At 44.3% G+C, this 24251-nt stretch overlaps 1 protein-coding gene across 29 annotated transcripts in view; it reads right to left on the reverse strand.

Moving 5' to 3' along the window:
* Nucleotides 1-24251, reverse strand: part of LOC308160526 (neurexin-1a) — a gene marked incomplete at its 5' end in the record, with an annotated part of 306372 nt that overhangs the window by 167554 nt on the left and 114567 nt on the right. For 20 of the 29 annotated variants that reach the window (XM_080534442.1, XM_080534462.1, XM_080534444.1 and 17 more), the window contains 7 exons: nucleotides 1109-1282; nucleotides 3227-3417; nucleotides 5642-6023; nucleotides 6630-6752; nucleotides 12329-12355; nucleotides 14788-14991; nucleotides 22431-22814. In XM_080534442.1, the coding sequence (XP_080390568.1) occupies nucleotides 1109-1282; nucleotides 3227-3417; nucleotides 5642-6023; nucleotides 6630-6752; nucleotides 12329-12355; nucleotides 14788-14991; nucleotides 22431-22814 (1485 nt within the window). Of the gene's footprint in view, nucleotides 1-1108; nucleotides 1283-3226; nucleotides 3418-5641; nucleotides 6024-6629; nucleotides 6791-12324; nucleotides 12356-14787; nucleotides 14992-22430; nucleotides 22815-24251 lie in introns of all 29 variants that reach the window. The other 9 variants (XM_080534460.1, XM_080534459.1, XM_080534455.1 and 6 more) reach the window with 2 other exon arrangements.

A 24251-nucleotide genomic window follows, 5' to 3' on the forward strand; every position in this document is an offset into this window, starting at 1 on the left:
CCTCTTGGCAAGGCAACGTCAATGGAAATGAGAATTGGTTCTCAATAGGCCTATCTGAGCGCTCCGGCGCTCTCGTATTTATACGTGTATTTACAAGTAGCAATGTTGTCATTTTTTTCTACATTTTATCATCACTTTATTACCTTATTCTATTTGTTTTATTATTAAGTACCGTAGTTCAGTCTTCACATTGTCTCTGTCAACATCTGTAAATGTGAACATTTTTAAAAATTAAATTACATAATGTAGCAGATGGCACAGCCTGCTCCAAGCGGGTCTCAAACCCCGATCTCCTGCATACCAAGCTGCTGTGCTGACCACATCACCATGGGCTGGCTCAGTATAGACTTGCGGTTTGGTTCATAACTATTTGCTTTGATCAGCGTTGTATCTACTCCGAGCTGCATATTCACACAGGGGATATAAAAAACCATGATATGAAGAACATGATGTGAAGAACATGATATTAAAAAAGTGATATAATAACGTCAATATGACGCCGGTAATGGAAATGTCAAATCCAAAATATCCACAATGATGAAAGACAAGATGTGTCAGAATAATATATAAAACCTGATTGGATTTGATAAGTTTGTGTTTTATTCTGTACCAGTGTGTGTCCCTTCAAATATCAATCGTATTTACATCTTAATGTCCCCCTGCGACCTCTGCTGATATTGAAGAGCATTACAGCGTTGGGAAAAAAGATGGCGGCTAATACTAGCGCTAACACACATGAAAGCTGCAAATTTTGCTTTAAACTAGCTCGTCCGGTTGTGATGTGGGGTGCAAAGGTATATATATATTTGTAATCACATGACCGCTTCTAGTGTTAATCTGTAGGAAGGAAGGCTGATGGAGAGCACTGCAAGTCACATTTGAAATAGCTCGCATGTTTCTTCCTCTCCGTGTTTTGATATTTTGTAAGAACGATTACGTGTGGTCAAATGCACACAAAAAAAGATGGTTGTCATGGTTACAAATGAAGAGAGAGAGAGAGAGAGAGAGAGAGAGAAGAAACTTCAGACCTAGAGACTTAAGAGAAAGCTGAGCTCCGAGTGATTTTGAGGGCTCAGGGTGCCCCCTAGTGGCCTGGTTGTGTCCTCACCTTCACAGCCCCTCTCAATCTGTCCCACGCACGCCAGGGCGTCTGACAGCAGGTCTGGGAGGCGTCCATTCAGGTCCACTGACGCCAGGCAACCTTGGAAACCCTCCTTGGCGTGTACCAGTTTGGGGAGCTCCTTGAACGTCTCCTTGGCCACCCCACCGATAAACAGATCACCTATGAGAGACACGGCCAGACAGAGGGGCAGGGGGTCATATCTATGACACTGGTGCATGAGATTGTAACCACTGTGTCTATAAAGGTGGACAGATTCCACTTTGCTGCATGAGAAAGGGAGAGAGCAGAAAATGGTGGCTGCACTGTTGAAGAGATGTGTAGCACCACTGACCCCTGGTGGAGAATGGGATGTGAAATAGGTTATAGGTTTTGGATGATATACATCATTTTCCACTTACTTTGAACGTCAAAGTCAGATTATTGAGCATTGAACATCTCTACAGCCATACAATCAGCATGCATGTTGATATGAAAACACATTAGCATTAGTTATGTTTGAGTAAAGGAGGAGGGGTTGCAATTTATCTGAATTCAAATGTTAACACCTCTGCACCTCTCTCGATTACCAAAGCCAAACATTTGAAACGCTTGCTGTTAAAGTGAACATGTCAAAGGACACCCATATCACTGTAGTTGGCTGGGGAGACGCCCTTACCGCTCTTTCTACACAAGCTAAATGACATAGAATGTGTTGTTTAGGAGATCTGAACTGAGACTGGCTTACTTAGGCCTGTCTTTTAAAGAACTCTATTACCCTAACCCTCTGAATCATGCACAATTAATTAATGTGCCAAAAAGACCAGATCTCAAAGCACCAAATTAATCAACGCCATTGGACCTCATTCTCATGAATACACATCTACCAGGATATGCTGTAATGACGTCAGTGATCATGCAATTGCTTGAGTAAGAAGTACAAACCTACCCAAAGCTAAACCCTGTCATATTTTAAAATATATATTTTAAGCAGTTTGATAACAATAACATTGACAGAGTGAATCTGATTCCCGATATAGACTCTGCCTGGGACTATTTTCAAAGTACATATTATGTCCATTTGTGATAAGCATGCCCCTGTGAATACATGTAGATTTAGAATCAGTGGAAGGGACGGTCTGTTGTTTGCAGATAGCTTGTCAAAATGAACAAGACAAACCCGGACCCGGACTGAATCGCCTTCAGAGTATTAATCAACAAGTGTACAGGGTTGATTCCTAAATCTAAAGCTGAAAGCAGTTACAGAGAACCTTAACGACCCTACTACCACGCTCTTGAAATTAATCAGTGTCAGTTTCTAAAGTATCCTCCTGCCTTCTTGACCTGATGGATTCTATGAAGTGAAGGGCAAAGTCGATATTGTGGGGGTCTTTAACAAGCACTTGATATATGCTTGTTCTGTTTTTTGATAATGGTGGGGCACATGACTCCAATGTAAGCTCTGTTACGTATCAGTATTTTTAACTTTAACCAATTATATACCCACAATTTTGAAATCAGCATATATCCTGCCATATATCCTGCCACTACTAAAGGCCGAAGGCGCTTCAGATATAAATAACCACTGCCCTGTTTCATTACCCTGACCAGAGTAGTGAACTCCAAGCTAAAGAAATCCCTACTTTTTCCAGGGTCCGACTTTTTGGGGCATTACCACTGGTGTTTATTTTTTGGGTGCATTGTGTTTCTACAACCCATGGTAATTCTGAGGATTTGGGAAAGCAGGAAGGAGCAAACTATCGACATCATCAGAAATGTGTTTCCTGGCGATCTCCACCCTCAAACCAGCATGACTACTCGTAACCGTAACAATAGTTGTCTCCAGTGACTTTCTTAGTAACATGACTTTGAGTTGGCATACTTGTGTAACATAACAAGTAGCAGTCACATAGAGTAGCTTATCCAAGCCAGGCCCAACAATGGGAGGATGCAGTAAGCATACTTTGAGCTCAGCGTTGAGACCAGCGTCTTTGAGCTCTGGAAAAGCGCTATATAAATGTAATGAATTATTATTATTATTATTATTATTATTATTATTATTATTATTATTATTATTATACTACAGTACCGTCCTAATGAGTGCACAGACACACAACACCAACCTACCCTTCAGGTCCAGGTTCTTGGCTCCGACAGTGGTCTGGGTGGTGATCTTGGTGTCGATCTTCACCGTGTGGAGGTTGTTGGTGTCCCGGGAGATCATCACATTGTGCCAGTGGTTGTCATTGAGGGGCTTGTTGGAATTCCCCTTGATCAGGTGAGCACCGTTCCCCAGGTCGGACACATAGTGCAGGTAGCTGCAGTCACATATTCAAATGAATGAGAGGACGCAGGAGACACAAACACCCAGACACACACAAGTGTCCAGGGTTCTAGGCCCTGGACAATCTAGACAATTTGATGGCAGCTACTAGATTGTAATCAAGTGCAATACTGAAACACAACTGTGAACATTTCAAACCTGCAAACTGCGACACTTTAAATGAATGTGCAATAATACTATGTGCAATATGACAACCCTCGGGTACATAAGGTTCCGAGATAGGAAATGTTAGGATATTTATAGCATAGCATAGAGTACAGCACAGTGTTTTATTTGTATAGTATAGTGGATAGTGTATATAGCCTTTATTTATGTAAACCAGCTCTTTTTCCCTTCTTGTTTTGAGTATTTTTTTTCCTAGCACCAGGGGAGCCCCCCCTCCCAAATTTCGTTGTATGGTACCTGTACAGTATTAATGACAATAAAGACCATTCATTCATTCATTCATTCATTCATTCAAGTGATAACGATACTGTAATGTAGCTGTTTGTCTGCTATGCTGGTATTTTGAACAACACACTGTAGTTATGGAAACAGCAGGGTCAATTATCAGTGGGTCCATACTTGTAATAGCCTTTCATATAAAAAAAAAAAAAGATTTAACTTTGATTTAACTTTGTCTTGTTTTGTTTCATTCCATCTTATTTGATCTCCTAGTCCGTTTAACAACTTTGGTGATATCTTGTTTCTACACCTAAGACGACTTTTTACCTCTTAATTGTAACATCGTGCATGCTGTGCCAGGCAATGCCAGGCAAAAGTCAATTTCATTGATGTTTCATGGAACTCCTTTGTATCTTTCTTCTAAAGAAAATGACTCCAGCTGATTATCTTTTATAGAGGCTGGTTTCACTGTTAACGGTACCTCTATGTGGATTACAACTGATATTAATTATAGCCAGGAGTCATTTTTATTGCTTTTGCATAAATATTAAGACAAGGAAAATAAAACACTTTTTACAGTTTGCCTCATTACGGCAGACACAATCTGGAGCTGTACAGTGCGGTTTTTAAACACGTCTGAAAATGCGAGCCGGGACCGAGCCCATTGAGATGAGGCCCAAGCTCAGCCCGGGCCCGACATCCAAGACGTTCTCATGAGGCCGAGACTGAACAAAGCCTTTATCCGTTGTGCACAACAGCAAAATTGCAGCGCTGCAGAGAAGAGTGGAGAGAGATACTGCTTGGAAACTCACCTTAGTGACTCGCACCAACTGCATTAACACTAGAACAGCCGAGCCTTTTTTACCTACTTTAAAAGAGCCGCCTCGCCCTCTTTACAATGCTCAAGCTGCTATTTACACACAACGACCACTAGTTGGCCGCTTGTAAATTAGCCTGCTTCCTACACGGAAGAACTGCAAAATAACGTTATATTAGCTTATCCTGATGTGATTTTGAAAATGTAAGGATACTGGGTGGTAGAACGCACATATATAGGCAAAGTCATGAAAGGAGGGTCCTGAAATTTGATCGAGTGCAAAGATGTAACATTTTTCTTTAATGACCCCTCATGGCTGTTCTAGTGTTCACTGAGCCTGTCTTCATAGAATACCATATATACTGTATTTCCAGAAACTACCCAGATCTTGCTGTTATTTGGTTCTTGTTTGTTTGCCTAAGCGTGAGATAAGGCTTCATGCAGTGAAGTTAGTTATGCTTTAAATTGACCTGATACTCTTGTTCACGTGCCGGTGAAGAGATCACGACTGACATGACCAGTGGCACATTAGCGAGTGGAGCATGTCCGTTCTTATTGTTTACGCAACCTTTACACAAATTCAGCAGCCTAATTAGGACAGATATAAACAGTGAGAGAATGTGGGGGAAAAAAGCGCTCTAAAGCCACAGGTAATGATTTGCATTATTTCTGAAGATGATACAGTGCCTTCAGTAAGTATTCGCCCACTTGGACTTTTCTTGGACTTTTTCCCACATTTTCTGACTATGACTAGAGCAGAGAGGAGAGAGCGGGAGCGGGGGAGGGAGAGGAAGCAGTAGGTGGCAAGACCAGGTCCTGTGCGACTCTGTCTGTGTTAGGGGCGGAAATGTAAAACAGTACTGAGTCTACAGTAGCTCAAAAGCAGATCAATGATCACCTTACTATATATAACGTATGGAGGGCTACCTACATGCCACTGTGTTACCTACACTATATCATTGTCAGGACTATTATCCTAGGCTGTGGGCCAACCTACCCCTTCACCAGCTCCACCACAATGAAGTCATTCCCGTCGCCGCTGTTGAAGAGGATGAGGCCGTCGGAGGAGGTGGTTTTGAACTGAAAGAAGAGGTGCATGGAGTAGTAGGCCTGTAGCGTCGTCAGGGCCACGTAGCTAGAGCGCGATTTGAAGGTGACCGGGTCGGCGATTATGGTCTTGAAGCCGATCATGGCGTTGAGCTCACAGTAGTCGATGTCCCCGTTCTTACACAGGTCTATGTAGGCCATGCCGTTAAAGGAAAGGCTCTGGAGGTGGCCAATGAAGTTGGATGGCACCATGGACATGTAACGCTTCTCTGTCACAATGCCCGTCTCGATGTTGTGGAACTCCAACTGGGTGTGATCACCCGCCATTTGACCTTAGATTGGCACAGGAGGGAGGTAGGGTGGGGGAGGGGGGAGGACATGGATGGGGGGGGGGAGGTCATTCATGTCTCCAGCAGGGCCCACTATTACTGCTCCAAAACATCTGGACAGGTGTCTACTAATAGAGAGGGCAAGTCAATTACAATGTCAATTACAATTGCAATGTGTACAATCATTAACACTAGAACAGCCGTGTCTCTTTAGAATGTAAATCTGCTATTTACACACAACGACCACTAGTTGGCCGCTTGTAAATTAGCCTGGTTCCTACATAGAGAAACTGCAAAATAACTTTATACTAGCTTATCCTGATGTGATTTTTGAAAATGTAAGGATACTGGGTGGTAGAACGCACATATCTAGGAAAAGTCATGAAAGGCGGGTCCTGAAATTTGATTGAGTGCAAAGATATAACATCTTTCTTTACTCATGGCTGTTCTAGTGTTAAACCAATAATATGATCTGTGCGGCTCATCTATTCCACAAGTGGCTGCAGCTAGTGGCTTACCTATAAGGGCCCACGAATAGTCCTGAAAAGTCTCACGCTCATACAAAGCACTTACAGTTAAACAGTTGTTGACAAACGGGAGATAAAGTACCTTCCACAGGCTGCAGATCGTCTACGGTCAGTTTCAAACTCTTTCCCCTCCTGAACACACGCACCGTGTGCCACTCGTTATCGTTCAGATTCTGACCCGCAAATATGGTCTCTGGACCCTTGCCTGTAGGACAGTCCAAACAGTGGTTAACACACAAACACCTCAAAAGAGAAAGAAGAGAGAGAAAAGAGAGGGACTGACATAGTGAGTAGAGACAGAGAGAGAGAGAGAGAGAGAGAGAGAGAGAGAGAGAGAGAGAGAGAGAGAGAGAGAGAGAGAGAAAGAGGGATAGAAACAAATTAAATTAAATAATAGTTTGATAGGACGAGAACATTTGAAAGAAAACAAGGTTAGGGGTCCATTAAACTCCATCCCAAGTCTAACTGGCTGTTGGTCGCATCATTAGCCATTACATTGGACCTCCGGTACAATGGACTTCCTGCTTTGTCTTTGAACAATCTTTTTGTAATCTTATCGTCAACCCAGTATGGATTCAACAAGTATGGCGACAAATATTTTCACAGAGACCATATCTCTAAGAAAATAAGTGGTTATATTATTCAAATAGGCTATATATATTTAGCTGAAAAGAGGTAGTTATTCATCTAAAGACATTGACAATGCCACTTGGTGGCAGCATATCCCCACCAAATAGCTGTTACACCTTTGTGTTTCACAAGGTGCAGTACAGCACAACTGTAGCCCTCCATCTTGCTTAGTTATACCACACTAGTAATATGTTCCTCAACTAAAAAAGGAAAAACACAAACAAATAAAATACAAATAAAAATGTATAGCAATTATTTATTTTAAAAAAAATAGACATAATGTAAGCAATGTTCAAGGTGCTAGTTTGAGCTCCCTGACGGTGAGGCAGGCTGGTGTCTTGACATTAATTAGTATGTCCTGGAGACTCCATGAGCAGAAAACAGAAATACGGACTGTGATTTTCAAGAAGCACATTCTGATGTCATGTCTGCCTATAGGACAAACAGACTGAAGCTCAGCTTCTACCCCAGGGCCATTCAGGCCCTGAACACAGCAAAGACCTAGGTTCTAGGCCCTGGACAATCTAGGCAATTTGATGGCAGCTACTAGATTGAAATCAAGTGCAATACTGAAACACAACTGTGAACATTTCAAACCTGCAAACTGCGACACTTTAAATGAATGTGCAATAACACTATGTGCAATATGACAACCCTAGGGTACATAAGGTTCAGAGAATAGGAAATGTTAGAATAGGTATAGCATAGCATAGAGTACAGCACAGTGTTTTATTTGTATAGTATAGTATAGTGGATAGTGTACATAGCCTTTATTTATGTAAACCAGCTCTTTTCCCTTCTTGTTTTTAGTTTTTTTCCTAGCACCAGGGGAGCCCCCCCTCCAAAATTTCGTGGTTTGGTACCTGTACTATATTAATGACAATAAAGACCATTCATTCATTATAGTAACTATCTAAGAGGCTAATCAACTGAAAACACAAGGGATAGTGTTACTGTAGCCTCATCATGACGACACTCGCCACCAAAGTCTGATACTTTCAGGGTAATTCAATTAAAAACAAACACACTTGTGAAACGCACAAGTGAATTCTGCAGTATGTGAAGAATTAGAACATTATTGCACTCACACCTATTCATTATGAACAACTAAGCTATCAAGGACACAGTGAATTGGGTGACAGCAGTATGAACACTGAAGAAAGTTTGTCTGACACTATACGAGTGTAGTTGGTTAAATCTGCATACTGTACTATTACACTTTCTCCTTCACCAGCATACTAAGGACAATCCCACATGTGTGCCTATTTATTTTATTCCCTGTCTGGTGTGATTCATTTATGACTGTACTAGCAAAATTACTCATCAAAGTTTCAATTAACCAACATGTTGTCATTGCCCAAACTGTGTCACAGCTTGACACAGGGAGAGATTTCCCATCTCATTGAGGAGCGTTAGAACACGACATCAAACACTGAGTGATATCCAAGTCAGAGCAACTGCCCTCCATCTCACATGATCTCATTCTCATCTGGCAGGAAATAAATCTCTCTTCTGGATGATTCCATAATCACAGTTGGCCCAATTGGAGAATCACTCAGCTTTTCCCATAAAGACACTGTCTTAGAGAATGTTTGAAACTCCCCCCCACTCCCTTCCTCTGTGCCCTCAACACCCATATACACCAAACAAGCCAGCGAGGATGTGTCACTGTGACAATATTAAAATCCCCGGGCTCCAAGATGCCTTCGCCCTGTGTGTTGGGAGTCATTCAGATGGAGGACCAGGTTCATGCCAGTGAGCCCATTTATGGCTATTTATTTCTCTCCTTTTTGGCAATCTTCAAAGCCCCAACTCAATGTGTATGCAAATCTGAGAGAGCCCAGGCACTGGGATACACTCAATCTCAGAGGCGCAGTTTTGCTTTGTAAGCACTAAACACCGGGCCGGGCTCGAAACCAGACGTCTGGTGGTGGGGGGGGGCGGGATTAAGGGGGACCGATATGAAATAATGGAGTTGGACTTGAAAAGATGCTTGATCTTTGCCTTCCATCACTCTGTCCTTGTCATTCTCAGAGGAGGAGACAGAAAGAGAAGTGGAGAATGGGGCCCAAAATGTCTAAGGATGCACGCTCATGTGTGACATGTGCTGGAGGGCCCAGGATTTAACCTCAACGTCTTTTCTGGTTCTAGGTCCAAGCCCCGTAGGTGTACAGTGAGGCCATAGTGTGCGGTCTGGTGAACACAGCTGTCCTCTCCTCTCCTCCCTGATGGTGATCTATCTGCAGTGATGGATCTACAGTGATCTCTTCTTGCCTCGTTGACTTCGGACCCAAAGGGAAGATTGGAGCAGTGTGGTAAGAGGAGGGATGAGAAGATGTGATTATACAGTCAATCGGCTCTGGATGGGTGGGTGACAACCAGGGTACACTGTACAGTATTTTCTCCTCCACGCCGTGACTCACCAGGTGGAGAGGCACCCTGACCCCAGAACAGGTCACTACAGAGGGCTGAGCCATCAGAGCAGACATGCAGGCCTGCAGACCTTGGCAGGAGACCTGAGAACGCCGTGGTCTCATCATATCGCTGAACTCCCAATCAGCTTCATGAACTCCCAATCAGCTTCATGAACTCCCAATCAGCTTCATGGTTTAAATGCATTGTACAGTATATATTTGTATATGCAAATCCAGTGGACTTCAAAATATTACTACTATTCAGTTAGGTCTCTCACACACTCGAATCCTGTGAATTGACATTTGCATAATCATTATGTAACTTTAACCTAACCTTACACATGCAGAGGTGGCAGTGATCTTTTGGCTGTCAAACCACTGGGTTGCATCTCTCTATTTTGCGTGTGAATGTACACTTGTGTTATCCATAGGGATGTGGAGGAAACTATACTAACACTATAGCTCAATATAAAGAGAAGAGACTGCATGTCTTCTATAGTGAAGAGGTTAAATAACAGTGGACTGAAGACAAAATTCCATACTTATTATAAAGTGAAACATTGTCTTGAGAATCTGCCACGGAAAAAAAGTCATAGCAGAAATAAAAAGTCAAAATATCCTCCATAACATAACAACATGCGTCAGGGACTGTCAACTCCTGACCATACCGTGATTCTACTGCAGATGCCGAGTCCAAATAGATCAATAATACAAGACCAGGATGGGCAACAACAAAAAAGCCAATCTATCTGTGTATATCTTTAGATTGTTGTCACTCAGTACCTGTTAACAGTGTTTAAGTAGAAGTGGCAGTGTTTTCCTCGGGCAGCGCTGGCAGCCTGAGGGAGCCACAGTCCCTAATTGACAGTGATGTGTTCTTTGAGTCTGTGCTCATTCATTCACCACGCTGACCTGAGATGCAGTGCCTGACAAGACACATTAATTAACACGAGAAAAATGTTGGGCCAAACATGATAAGTAAAAAAAATATATATATACTCTTGTGTGCAAAGCTCTTGTGTGCATAGCCCCAGGAACTTCAATTAAACATTGCCACTTAGGCACTTGGGGTGAAGTAGGAAGCACTGTTTCTTCCTTTCTCATGTTTTCCTTTCTTCAAGATGAATGTTTCCATTGACACATAACCAAGTGTTGATGAGAGCTCTGTTATAACAAGTAAGGAACTGAGTGACTCGTTGATGTATGATGCCGATTTGACATGTTGCTTAAATTGGATATCTCAAGGTGAAAGTAATGCTGACAGAATACGAGCTCTGCTTGAATGTGCAAGACACATTTAAATATGTGTAAGAAATCATGTGTGGGAGACATTATGACAGTTTTTTTTCAATGGGTAGCCTACATATAATAGTTTTTACACTCTGATTCAACAAAGAATGACACTTTAAGGCACTCCGCTTAATGATGGAATGCTTATGGTATATCATTTGCATACATGATAGATGCATTCTCAGTTGCATTGGAAAACCCAATTTAGCATTTAGATAGGTATTAAAAAGTACCACTGACAGTCACCGGGGGATACTGGGTAACATAATTAGCTTGAGTAAATCATTTCCAGTGCTCAAATGCATTGACCTTTATGGCATACATACATTTCCTGTGTGCTTTATCAAACACTTGTTAGAAAAAGAAAAGTCAGTGTAGTAGGATGTGCAATCTAAATACTATCTAATGTAATATATCATATTTCGAAAGTATATAAGTTGAGTGAGGCAGAAGAGAAGCTAAATGCCTCAGACAGCTCCCTTAGATAACGTGTGTATAATATATATATAACACATTATATAATATATTATATATAGTATACATTTAAATATATGTTTGAGTCGAGTCACAAGACAGATGATTATCTGTTATGACTCATGAGAAGCCATCATTAATTCATCGCTGCTTCTAAATAATGAAGCAATGAATAGTTTCCTCCCAAAATATTGCAATTCAACCTCTATCACCACACCACACCGGGCCGCCCCCCCCCCCCACCCCACCCCTTCTACCAGTCCCACTCCATCCTAGTCTCCCTCCCTCTCTCTCTGCTCTGTGAGACAGGTTAATGAGAATAATAAAAATCACACTCCATATTTCCTTTCTGCTTTGAAACGCCTCTTCAATTTATAAGCAGCAAGATAGACTGAGGTAAAAAAAATAATAAAAAAAAAAGAGAGGGAAAAAAGGAAAACAGAGCAGGGGGAAGTCATGCATGTCTAAAATACCTGTTTCCAAAGCATGCATTTTATATCAGTCTGTTTGACTTAAGGAACGTCAAGGTTTGTTAATTAGACACAACAGGGTGTGAAGAATCACTGTTGTCTGCCATGTTTGGGGACGTCATTAATTCCACCCACCCGCCACCCCCCCCCCCCCCTCCATCCTCCTCCTGCACTCGTTATTTTTGGAGGAAAGCAGATGCACACTCACCCACCTAACTCTTTACATGCCAACAACATACCATCCATCTCACATGTACGTTTCAATAGGGACAGGAAATTGGTTGAAAAACACAACGTCACAATGGTTACAACAGTGATTATTCACATCCTGTATTATTAAAACAATGCACTACCAGGATCTAAAGATCTACATGGAAATGATGCATTGATACTACTCCAAAACGGTACTGCTGTTAAGTAAGGTGCTACTTTATGCATCCCTGAATAATCATTCTGAACAGTAAATAGTAGAAAGAAAGAAAGAAATGTGAACAGTCACTTACTGGTGGTACAGTTAATCCTGATACAGTCTAGACGGGGGAGAATAGATGAGATGTAAATTCATCCTTCAAGGTTACAGCTGCAGACATCATTAAAGCATACAGTCCACCCCTCTGGGGACAGACACACGGACACAGAGGCCATCTCTGATGCTCTCACCCATGAACCCTCCTCCACAGTAACCAACTCAGGTAAGAGTTGCTCAGGTGTGGCAGGGGGGCATGGCTCTCCTAGTAATTAACTATTACTACATCATGCTCGGTAATAAGCCAGCCTGAAAGACTATGACTGATCTGCACCTTATTGTCGTTTGAATTAATGAACTAACTTGATTGATTTAGGAACTCGATTTGCTGGTTGCTTTTTTATTATTATTAATGAAAGGAATGTACTCGACTTCTGTACTCGCAAAACGGCCTATGGTGCCTAGAAAAGCAGGTTTCTTTGACACATGAGATACTACAGCTCGGGCTATGACAGTAACACACTATGAGAGCATCAGAACATGGTCAAGGTCAAGCTGGGCCACATGGTAGGTACATTGAGGTTCTCAGTTTTACTTTTACGCTCCGCAAAGGCACTCAAAGAGGCCATGCCACTGTGGGAAGCTGTGGCTTTCTTTGCCAGTTGAAAGGATTCACACTGAATCTAGTTTGCTCTCTCACAGTGTGGTTTGGAGCCTACGGTACTCACATTGGACATGAGACCTTTGGTGACACAAGGCTTTTCTCACAGCACCTCCACAGTTGTTACTTGTAATAATTTCACTAATTTGGCTACTGAGTATGCTACAAACTTAGCATATCCGACTATTGTTACCACTGCTTTTATTACTACAACTAAGTGGTGCTGCTAAAGACTCATTATAGGACTAGTCAAACTGAAAACACACGTATATTCTAGAACAGTCTCTCTCTCACTCTGTCGATCTATCTAACTGTCCGTCTATATATCTATATATATTCTTAATGGCTACAACATTTGTTTGTCTATCTAATTCTCTCTCTCTCTCTCTCTCTCTCTCTCTCTCTCTCTCTCTCTCTCTCTCTCTCTCTCTCTCTCTCTCTCTCTCTCTCTCTCTCTCTGTGTTTCAGTTGTGTGAAATGCTGTGAGAAACGTGACCCAGGTCCAAACCCAACCTTCCTTCCCATCTGGCCCTGCCAGTCGTGTGTCGTCAACCGCAGCAGAAAAGTGGTCGCAAACAGCCAAAGACCAACACTAGCTCGCCCTTATAGGGAATGCTCTGCTTCTGAAAGAGGGGAGAGGGAGACATATATAGTGTGTGTGTTTGTGTGTGGCGGGGGGGGGGGGGGGGGCAGTTAATTCTATTGTAATTGTCTCGATCTGGCTAGTCAACCCCGTCACTGGGGGGCGCTGTGGCCTCGGGTGGCTAAGGGGCTTCACTGCAGTTGACAGCAGAGCCAGACCCTCCTCTTTGTATGCGCTGCTAACTGCGTCCGCTTAGGGACCCCGTTTCTGTTTAGCCGGCGGGAAGGAGAAATAGATGGCTATCGTTTCCGTGGCGATGCTCTGTCTGCTCTGTCTGGGAGATATCAAACTTTTCAGAGGCATCACAGGATTCTCTCTCCGGTGCTCCATAACAAGAGCAAATAGACACACAAATACACACAGACACACAGACACACACACAGATACACACACACACAGACACACACACAACACCACCTCTGTTATCTCTATCAAGCTGAGAGACCCTGTTTCATACACACTATAACAAACAACATATTTTATTTATATCTGTGATACCGCTCGCCATTGTTTGTTTATCTATGCACTTTCATAAATCACGGAGGATTGCTCGATCGCACATAAAACAGGAGGGGGTCTAAATTAATTGAGCTCGGGGGAGCGGGCCCAGTCTGATCTCCTTGTCTATGATGTACGGGAAGACGGAGAAAGAGGAGGGACGCGGTTAAACACACAGAAACACCGCTTCAAAGCAGAGGGATCTGTGAGTGTGGACGGGCTCTGATTAGGTCACAGCTCGACGGAGGCCTGCAGCCTCGCCGAAAGTGGAGATCTGGGACTGACAGCGGGGTGGAGCAGCGAGCATTCCCTGATAAGTAAGGTCAGCAGTGTGCTCATTTGGCAGTGAGCTGAGAGCCGCAGACTCTGGCCATTGAAGGGCTCTATACCATCCCCTTCTATTCAATACATACATAAACAACAACAACAGGATTGTGTGTGTGTGTGTTTGTGTGTGTGTGTGTGTGTGTGAGTGAGTGAGTGAGTGAGTGAGTGAGTGAGTGAGTGAGTGAGTGAGTGCGTGCTAATGTGCACGCAATGTGTGTTAAAATGACATAACCTATGACATAATAGTATGTGTGCTCTGTTCTGTTATATACACTGCTCTGTATAGCAGTGTTCCATAATGTATGACCTATGACATATGGCTATTATTACACGTGGCTGTGGCCAGAGAGTGTCTGCACGGCGTTACCTAGGTTGACGGTGAGGCGAACGCGGCCCGTCTCCAGCTCCAGACGGAGGGTGTCAGCTGACTCCCGCGACGTGGTGGCCATCAGGACCCCGTAGGCCCTCTGGGAACGGAACCGCAGCGACACGTCCTCCGCCTCCGTGTGCATCACCACCGGCAACTGGATCTTCATGAACTTACTTCCGTCATAGCTGAGGATGGTTGCATCTGCAGAGGAGGAGGGAGGAGGGAGGAAGGAGGAGGAGGAGGAGGAGGGAGGAGGGCGTAGGGAGGAAGGAGGAGGAGGGAGGAGGGAGGAAGGAGGAGGAGGAGGGAGGAGGGGGTAGGGAGGAAGGAGGAGGAGGGAGGAGGGGGTAGGGAGGAAGGAGGAGGAGTAGGAGGAGGGCGTAGGGAGGAAGGAGGGCGTAGGGAGGAAGGAGGAGGAGGAGGGAGGAGGGCGTAGGGAGGAAGGAGGAGGGGGAAAGGAGAGGGAGGAAATTATTGATTTACAAACAATGGCTTAGATGGTTAATAGAGGATACACAGGAAACCTGCTACTAGGCTGTCAGTTCGACTCTGAAATACAGAGTGCCGGACGGCATTTTGTTGAGAAATCCTGTGTTCGTGTGGATGGAAAAAATCTATGGTAATACCCAATGTGTTCTCTAAACATCATTTTCACTGGGGAGCATTTTCATTTTCATGAGCCATAAATATGCATCCAGTTGTCACTATCCAAATACTGCTGAGTGTGATTACGGAGCGCTGCTGACACACAATGAGTTAGACCAAGTCTGTTTGTACAGATGGATCCCACTTGAGCTGGCAGTGCTGCTGACACCAACTCACTCTCTCTGCTCCTGGAATCCCCACCACCAGATACATGTGTTATGCATGTGATGCTGACTGAGTCCCTCTGCAATTCCAATACTCCATATTCACCCACTACAGCAGCTTTGGAAAAAAAAGATGAAACCTTGACTGAAATAACTCTAGGGCAACTCGGAATAAAATGTCTCTTTGGATCCTTATGGATCTCACTGATATATATTTTTTGATGTATTCTGTTTGAGTGTTGCACTGTCTCTCAACCATCCCTGAGACAAAGGCAGACAAGGAGCGATATGTGAGCCAGTATGAAGACAGTCAAATAGCTTAGAAGACAAAAAAAGGCCTATGAATTGCTGAGCAAGGTTGTGCACTCTCAGGTGCTAGGCAAATAAACAGCTGCACGTTATGGAAAATATTCCCATGATTACGTCGGCTTAATGAAAATGAGATACTGCCAAGGGTGGAAGTCTATCGACTAAGGACACGCAATGTAATTGGCTGGAGAGCCGTAATAGGCTGTAGAGCTCTCGTATTGAGCTTCTTCACAGGGTGACTGCATTCACTCTGGGCATTAGGTAGCAATCAACACAAGATTTATGTTGGGGAGATTGTTTAACACTGGAGTAGGTTGGAACAACATTTTCCTGTAACCTAACCACAATCCAATAACAAAGCTATTACTGCGACGTTGAGACATAGGGCGAGGAAGAACAAGGTAGGAGTGGTGAGGTGATATGTTGCCAGGGTGCACACCCCACCTCAGCACCACAGGCTCCTCACAGAGAGCCAACGTCACATCTATCCATGTCACCTGCATCCCCCAAATCCAATCTCTCACCCACCCTCCTGGCGTACGCCACAGGTGACAGGGCCGTGTGAGTGCTAATCGCTAAACAGTCCTCCTGCCAGAACGCTATTGCAAAAAGCATCATTTGGAGGTCTGTTTGCAACGGCAAGACAAACCAAGCAGGCTCTACACATATTATATAATATATAACTCATAAAAATAAAAGATAAAAGATAAAACCCATCTTTTTAATATTGCCTTTAAATGACTAAATAATTGCATTATGATTATATAAGGATTAAAGCACTTTGGGACGCAACTTTTGCAGGAAAGGTGCTATACAAATAAAAGTGATTATTATTATTATTATTATTATTATTATTAACTAAATATATTAAATATACGCTATATAGTTATGAGTAATGAGCTATAGATTGGTTATTACTGGTAAGAAGGATTGTGTGAGAGAACATAGATCTTGGTTAGGGCCATGGTCCTGGTTAGGGCTGTTGGGACCATCAGCTGGGGATGGCTGAGTGACAGGAGTCATGACTAGACAATGGTGACAAACACAGTAGACAGAACTTTTCTATACTAGCCTGGCCTCTGCACTGGAGACGAGTCACAGGGAGTAACCATGGTGACGGAAAATTTACTAAAACTAGCTTGGATGGACAAGAAAAGCAATGTAAAAGATAGGCTACATAGAATATGAGATTTATATTCATATACATAATAAGCCTTTTTTTCCATGGCATTGTAATGACACAATAGTTCTGCAATGGGTTCTTTGTCAAGTGCTCAATGGGCAGACAAAACAATAATCACCATCGGAGTTAATTCAGAAACAACTGCATGTCATTTTCATAGACATCATGTTTGTTGAGATGTGTCTAACAGGCTGTCAAAACCCCTCCGCAAATATGAAACACTAGATATAGATATGGAAATATAGAGACTGACAAGAGGGAATCATTATCTAATGCAAAGTGAGCACCTGTCAGGAATCCAATCCTGGAGCCCCACTCATTTTTTAATGGCACATCCGTGTTTAATATCCAAATAAAGCAGAGAGGGAAAAAAAACCTGGTGACTATGACTCTGTTCTGTCATACCAATGGGAGGCTGTCAGAGAGGAGCAGTGTGGCGTGGATGAGCCCAGCATTTATCCTGGGGTCTTGTCACAACAAAAATAACAAGTTTCCCTGATTTTCACAAGAAAACATGGAACAATCTGGTAGTCTGCTCTTGAGAGGAGGGACAGATGAGGCAGTAATTCTAACAAGAGAGACAAGCGAAGGCAAACAGGGGGGCCACTGTCTGTGAGTCCCTCCTCTCTCTCTCTCTCGCTCTCTCTCTCTCTTCCAAGAGCGGAGGATTTTCAGGAGGGAAACCTGTCACCCCGCATGTCACAGGATTGAAACGCTCCGTGGCACCAGGCCCGATCCAATTCAAATATTGCCGAATTACACTTGCCGCAGGGATTTGGAGAAACGTATGTTCAACATCCATAATAAACAGGAGGAATTGGCTCATAGGCATCATAAATAATTCAAGGCTGCTTCTGTCCTCTTGTACAGCCTTCTCTGAATATCTTAGTGTACACAACCCAAGAAAAAGACATACTGACTGCTAAATGGGTAAACACAACCTGTCAGCTGACGGACTGCACCGCTGAAGATATGCACACTTCCCATCGTCCAGAGAGATACTAACATTCAGTGCCAATATACATACATCCCTTCTATAATGCTGGAGCTGAGACTATAAGGCTGCTATATCAGAGTCATATGGAAGCACTTCCAGGAAATGGCACTGACAACTGACTGTGGAGGAGCTTCAGCCAAGATGTTCTTTGTGAACACCTTGTCAAAACAAGGTACACTATGTTTAGGGAAGACTACCAACAGAGTTGATTGATGTAGTTTAACTCCAAAAAGGAACATGTAGAGAATTACAGCAGGCACATTGCAGATATCATAACACTAAAACCAGAAGAATACACTACTGACAAGTAACACATCTCATCATGTGATGTGACCTATATAGAACAGAGCTGTGGAGAAAGCAGAGCGTAGCTGTGCAAATGAGTCTGTGAGTGTGTGTGTGCGTGTGTGTGCGTGTGTGCGTGTGTATGTGCATGTGTGTGTGTGTGTGTGCGCGCGTGTGCGTGCGTGTGTGCGTGTGTACGTACATGTGTCTGTTTGTGAGTGTGTGTGTGTGTGTGTGTCTGTTTGTGTGTGTGTGTGTGTGTGTTTGCCTGTCTTTACGTGTCTATCCGACGAACACACATAAAGAGAGCGAGATGTTCTTTCCTCTTGTCAAAGGGCCCTCCTGTGCTGAACGGTGCCGTGGCTCCCTGCAATCCAGCAAGTCACATCTCATTAGGGAGTACGGGCCTGCACTGCACCTACCCTGCCATCTGGGTGCACACCTCAGCCCTCCGCTACCAGACTAATATTTGGGCTAATTAGCAACCGGGAGAGAGCAATGAGGGGGAGGACATTTGGGAGACGGGGAGAAGAAACTGCTTTGTCTGCTTAATTAAAATCTCTCTACGATTTCAAAGTGGGTGAGTTGCAGCAACGCTCGCTTCCTCAACTCCACCCTCCTTTTCCTCCCTTCTCGTCGTCCTCCTCCCCCACCATATGCAGTAGCTGTATTTTGCCACCGGGTGGTACACCATGCATGGATAAGTGAGGGCTGGGCTAATTCTTGTGACAGCTCCTCGGCCTGCTGATGCCTGCTCCATCCTACCAGCACAGCACAGACACAATCTGGAGGCATCAAAACAGCTGGCAGTGTGCGAAGGCAGATCCTCATCCGCACCATGGCCCCCACTCCTGCTCCGCAGACACACCAGTCTCACACATGAGGCAGAGACAGCAAGAGAGAGAGACAGAACGAGGGAAAGAGAGAGAGAGAGAGAGAGAGAGAGAGAGAGAGAGAGAGAGAGAGAGAGAGAGAGAGAGAGAGAGAGAGAGAGAGAGAGAGAGAGAGGGAGGGAGAGGGAGTGTGAGGAGGAGAGAGAAAGATGCATAGATACAGATAGATAGATAGATAGATAGATAGATAGATAGATAGATAGATAGATAGATAGATAGATAGATAGATAGACTGCTATGAGGCTTCAATGGACTCCTCAGCTTTGGTTTTTACATTAAGACAATATATATATTAGACCCTTTATGATTCCAAGTGTGCTCTCTCAGCAGACAATTACCTTCCAAAGTGTAAAGGACTGCAGCGCACTGCCTATGCCCACTCCACCTCCCTCCCTGCCTCCGCCCACTCCTGCTCCCTCACGTCCTATGCCCTCATTCCTGTCAACTGATTAGCAGGGATGGGAGGCACACATGTGGAAAATTAGAGTGGAGCAAAGCCAGGCGAAGCGTGCATGAGAGACCACGTACATTCACGCCTCTCTTCCCCCCCCTGTCGCATTCTCCAACTGTCATCATAAAATCTAATGAATAACGTATTTCCTAATAGTCAGTGACACGACCCTCGTGTCACGCCGCCTCCTGCACAAAGCTTCCGAGAAGGGAAGAACCTTCCATGTCAGGACGTGTTGAAAATATAGGGAATGTCAGGAGAGCTCCATCGCCTCCAAAGTCCATAGAGAAACCTGTATACAGCCTATGACATCTGTGAATATTCAGGCAGCTTATTAATCAAATCCAGATCCTTTTTTCAAACAATTTAGACGCATTTCTAATATTGCCCGATCACCTTTAAATGTCTACAATTCAAGATTCTGTCTCTGCTATTTGTATTGTGGAAATTATAGTAATTGAATCAAATTTGCTCTGTAAACAGACAGATAAATGACTCAAATGAATTAGATGTTGACAATCTCAGACTTAGCCTTCAGTGCACAGCTGGCTGGTAATCAGCTTTAGGCCCAATCCCAATTCACCCCTAAGGCTCCATTTTGCATGTTTACGTGTAGGGTAGGGGTGTCCCAATTCTTGTTTTCGTGTAGGGGTAGGGCGAAGGGGTAGGGCCTTTCACGGCTCCTTTTAAAGATTGTTCACGACCAGACTCCGTTCGGAGCCATGAGCCTACATTCCAGAATGCTTTGCGAAACATCTACATAAATCTATCGCTATTATACTGATATTCGCTATGTGTGCCTATGCCGACCCAACCATAGAAACACACCATAGAAGCGTGATTCACATTTCCGCTCCAGAAACAAGATGTACAATCCTTGTTTATTTAGCTTACATGTTCTAAGGCTCATTTGGCTGTGTTTCTCAGGATCTGAGGCAGATAGAAAAGGAAACACAATTACAATAAACATCATCTGGCATCAAGCACCAAGGCCAGTTTGGCAAGGCAACTGCTCTCAAGCAGGAGTCAGCCGAGTGGAACTCAGCACTGACTAATTACATCCTGACAAACACAATTATGTACACATACAATAACATGCTGTACACATCACACAGAAAGTCAGGGGGCCAACATGTGAAGAAGCTACATCGTTAAAGAGACGCGACGGGATCATTTTTCGAATCCCAGCCGACAGTTGCAATCTATGGGTGTGGTGTGTGTGAGTTGGGATTCTACTGATTCTACTGAGCCCAAGGCACGGGCACACGAGTCAAGCTAGAGAGTGAAAGTACTGCCGCTTCAAAATATTGGCGCTGATAACTACAAGGTTAAAAAAAATAAGAAAAACAGACATGGTTGTGAAGGTCCCATAGCATCTCTTTAAGATAAAGAGAGAATGCGAGGCTCTTGAGAGGAAAGCTAATCTTCTAGTGTGTTTACTCTGTGTGTGTACTGTAGGTTACAGTGTTAATGGGTTCTCATGGCCGGGATTCAAAGCTAATGCAGATAACAGGTCCCGGGATAACAACAATAAGATGCAACAATAACGCATGTGGATTCATGTTCGACTCATGTTCTACTGTGTGAAACCTTAACGATTAACTGCGTTAAAAAATGGATCATATTTACTAGCGGCACAAGAAGAAGAATATGTTGGAGTTATCCTGGAAACCCCTATGTCTGCAATCGATTGAATTTGGCCACGAAACCTCTGGGACTGGATCAAGGTCAGACTAATTGCAACAGAGGGTTTCTTTTTAAGGATTCTTCTCCCCTCCCCGACTCAGGTAGAATGATAGAGGGATGAGTATTCTGCTCCAGGTCCGGTCATGAATGAGTGGTTTGATGAGCCAAATGGTTAGCAGGAGAAGACAGCCAATTTACAGGGTAGTGTGCAGGCTAGATGGAGGCTGTCAAAGCAATGTGATGTTCAGCTGCCAATCAACCCATTATCTCCCTCTCTCTCTGTCTCTCTCTCTCTCCCCCTCCATCCCTCCCACTCCCTCTCCCTCCCACTCTCGCTCCCACCCTCTCTCCCTCTCTCCCTCTCTCTCTCTCTCTCCCCCTCTCTCCCCCTCCCTCCCTCTCTCTCCCTCCCTCCCTCTCTTCCCCTCCCTCCCTCCCACTCTCCCTCCCTCCCACTCTCCCTCTCCCTCCCACTCTCCCTCCCTCCCTCCCTCTCTCCCTCGGTTATGTTGGTGGTCGGTTACATTATCCTCCACTGTCGAAATCCCAGTTGACAGACTTCAGCTCCATAGGTACCACGCCATAGCTGAAACAGGGAGGTGGTCTCAAAGCATCCCAAATCTGTAGCGTGTGTGTGTAATCATGGCTTTAAGCCCTTCTCTTTCAGGCTACCTTTGATGTCAATTATATTCACATTTCTAACACCCTTCCTCCCTCCCCTCTCTCCACCACCAAATCTCACACCTACGTTCCCAATGATAGTGCACAGCGGGGGGGGAACAGAAGTCTACGGTGGGGGAGACGTCAGCGGTCCCGGCCAGGATGTAAGCTGACAGAGTGAGACATACCCACCAAACGACCCGGAGTCACGCACAAAATATGGAAATAATACACCGCTCACAAACCAAACAACCACATCCTTGCTGCAGAGGCAGAGCTCTCCGGAAACACTCTTCAGGCTACCTCTACCCAATCATCACCGCCCAGAGAAGGAGGAATAATCTGAAGCGGGGGGTGTCCGTCTTACCTCTCTCGCACGAGCGGCCCAGGTAGCCCGTCCCAGAGCAGTCACACACGTAGCGGTTCCAGCCCTCGCGACAGACGCCGTTGTTCTGACAGGGGTTGCTCAGGCACTGCTTGGGCGCTTCTTTGGAGCAGGACGGCTTGACCCCGGTGGCCTTCTGGACCTCGGCTAGGCGTCGGATGTCCTTACTCTGACCGTCGATGAAGAGGTCCCGGATACAGCCCACGTAGCCGTAGTTGAGCAGCGCCGTCCACACTTCCGTGGGGTACACCAGGCCCGGTTTGTTCTCCGGAAGACCCCCCAGGTAGAGATTGTCGTCCAGGTCCAGGATCTCACTCTCACCGGGTGCGGTGTACGCCGTGCGGAGGGTGTTGATGGAGATGGTACCTGGAAGATGAGGAGAGAGGTGGGATTGAGGGTGATGATAACGAGCTCAACACCTGGAGTTGTTGGGAAGATGGATAGTGATTGTAACATCTATGTCTATCAATAACAGCTGTGCATATCAGAATAGTTACACCAACTGCAATAGAAGCCCTATCGATCAATACGTGTCTCAATAACGATGGAACAATCGGTTTTAATTTGTGTTTTATCACAATAGCGTCAATGAAGTATACTTTCAGAATGAGTGACAACCTGTTTATGACACGTGCTAGGCAATTAGTAAACTAACATCTTTGGAGGTAACCCTCTATTTTCCTTGCATTTCCCCCCGTCGTACATCTATTTTATCACTGGTCATAAAGGAACGAAGAGACAGGATAAGAAAAATGAGGGCCCTCTCTATCATTTCAGCCGACCAAACGAAAAACCCCCATCACGGCCATATTTTTTTGACGTGATTAACGAAGTGCAGGTTGTTTCGTTTTCCCTGTCTCTCCTCCTGTTTGCCTCTCCAACACATAAACCTGCAATGAGAGTTAGTGTGTTTCCCTGCCATGATTTATTGCTCGCATTCAGGTTTAATTCTCGATCTGGAGCACGGTAAACAACGGCGGACATGACCAGACTATAAAGCTGCAGAGCGGGAGGCCGTACTGAGGAACTCAGGTCTGGTGATTAATTTGTGTATGGATCCGTTAATTTGAGCGCGGCAGCATTGTGGATCTTTAATTAATGGCGGCTGCCTAAGCTGCCCGTGTCTTCGCACAGTAATCTATACCATAGATCTGAACAGCCACCGGGCTACTGCCTGAGAACCACCGAGGGACAGAGAAAAGGAGGAGAGGGAGAGGGAGAGAGGGAATTATGGGGAAGGAGAGAAATGTCATAGTAAGATCATTAATTTGCCGTACTGTAATAATTTGCTTTTTTGAGTGACAGATGGACATCGTGGTTGACATGATGAGCTACCTACATGAGCTGTGGTAGACGTGAGCTAGTATACTGGGAGCTCACTGCCTTGGGGTAAACTGTAGGACCGTAACTGCTTGTGCTCACGATAAGACCATACTTATTCATGTACCCAAATTGTTTGCAAACACATGTCGCAAACCAGACATGGATTTTCAGCAGGGCTGGCACAAATTGTTTGTAACTCAATAAAACAAAACAGTAATATGTTTCCTGGATATGACATACAGTAGATTAACGCATTTAACATAACATAATACCGTACAAATAGAAGTCAAGTCAAGTGCTTATCGGGTTTAAATAGTTTTATGGGTATTCAGAACCTGTAGCTAAAGGGCAATTAAGATGTACTTAAAAGGACAATCCAAAATGGTAAGTGTATTAGCTAGTGTCCCTTCGCGTGGCGGTGTGAAGCCAAGGTGAGGCAGCCCAGCACCCTGCTGCCTGGGAGAGACAGCTAAGGAGCCT

This window comes from Nansenia antarctica, assembly GCF_963989245.1.
Source record: "Nansenia antarctica genome assembly, chromosome: 1".
Taxonomy (NCBI): Eukaryota; Metazoa; Chordata; class Actinopteri; order Argentiniformes; family Microstomatidae; genus Nansenia; species Nansenia antarctica.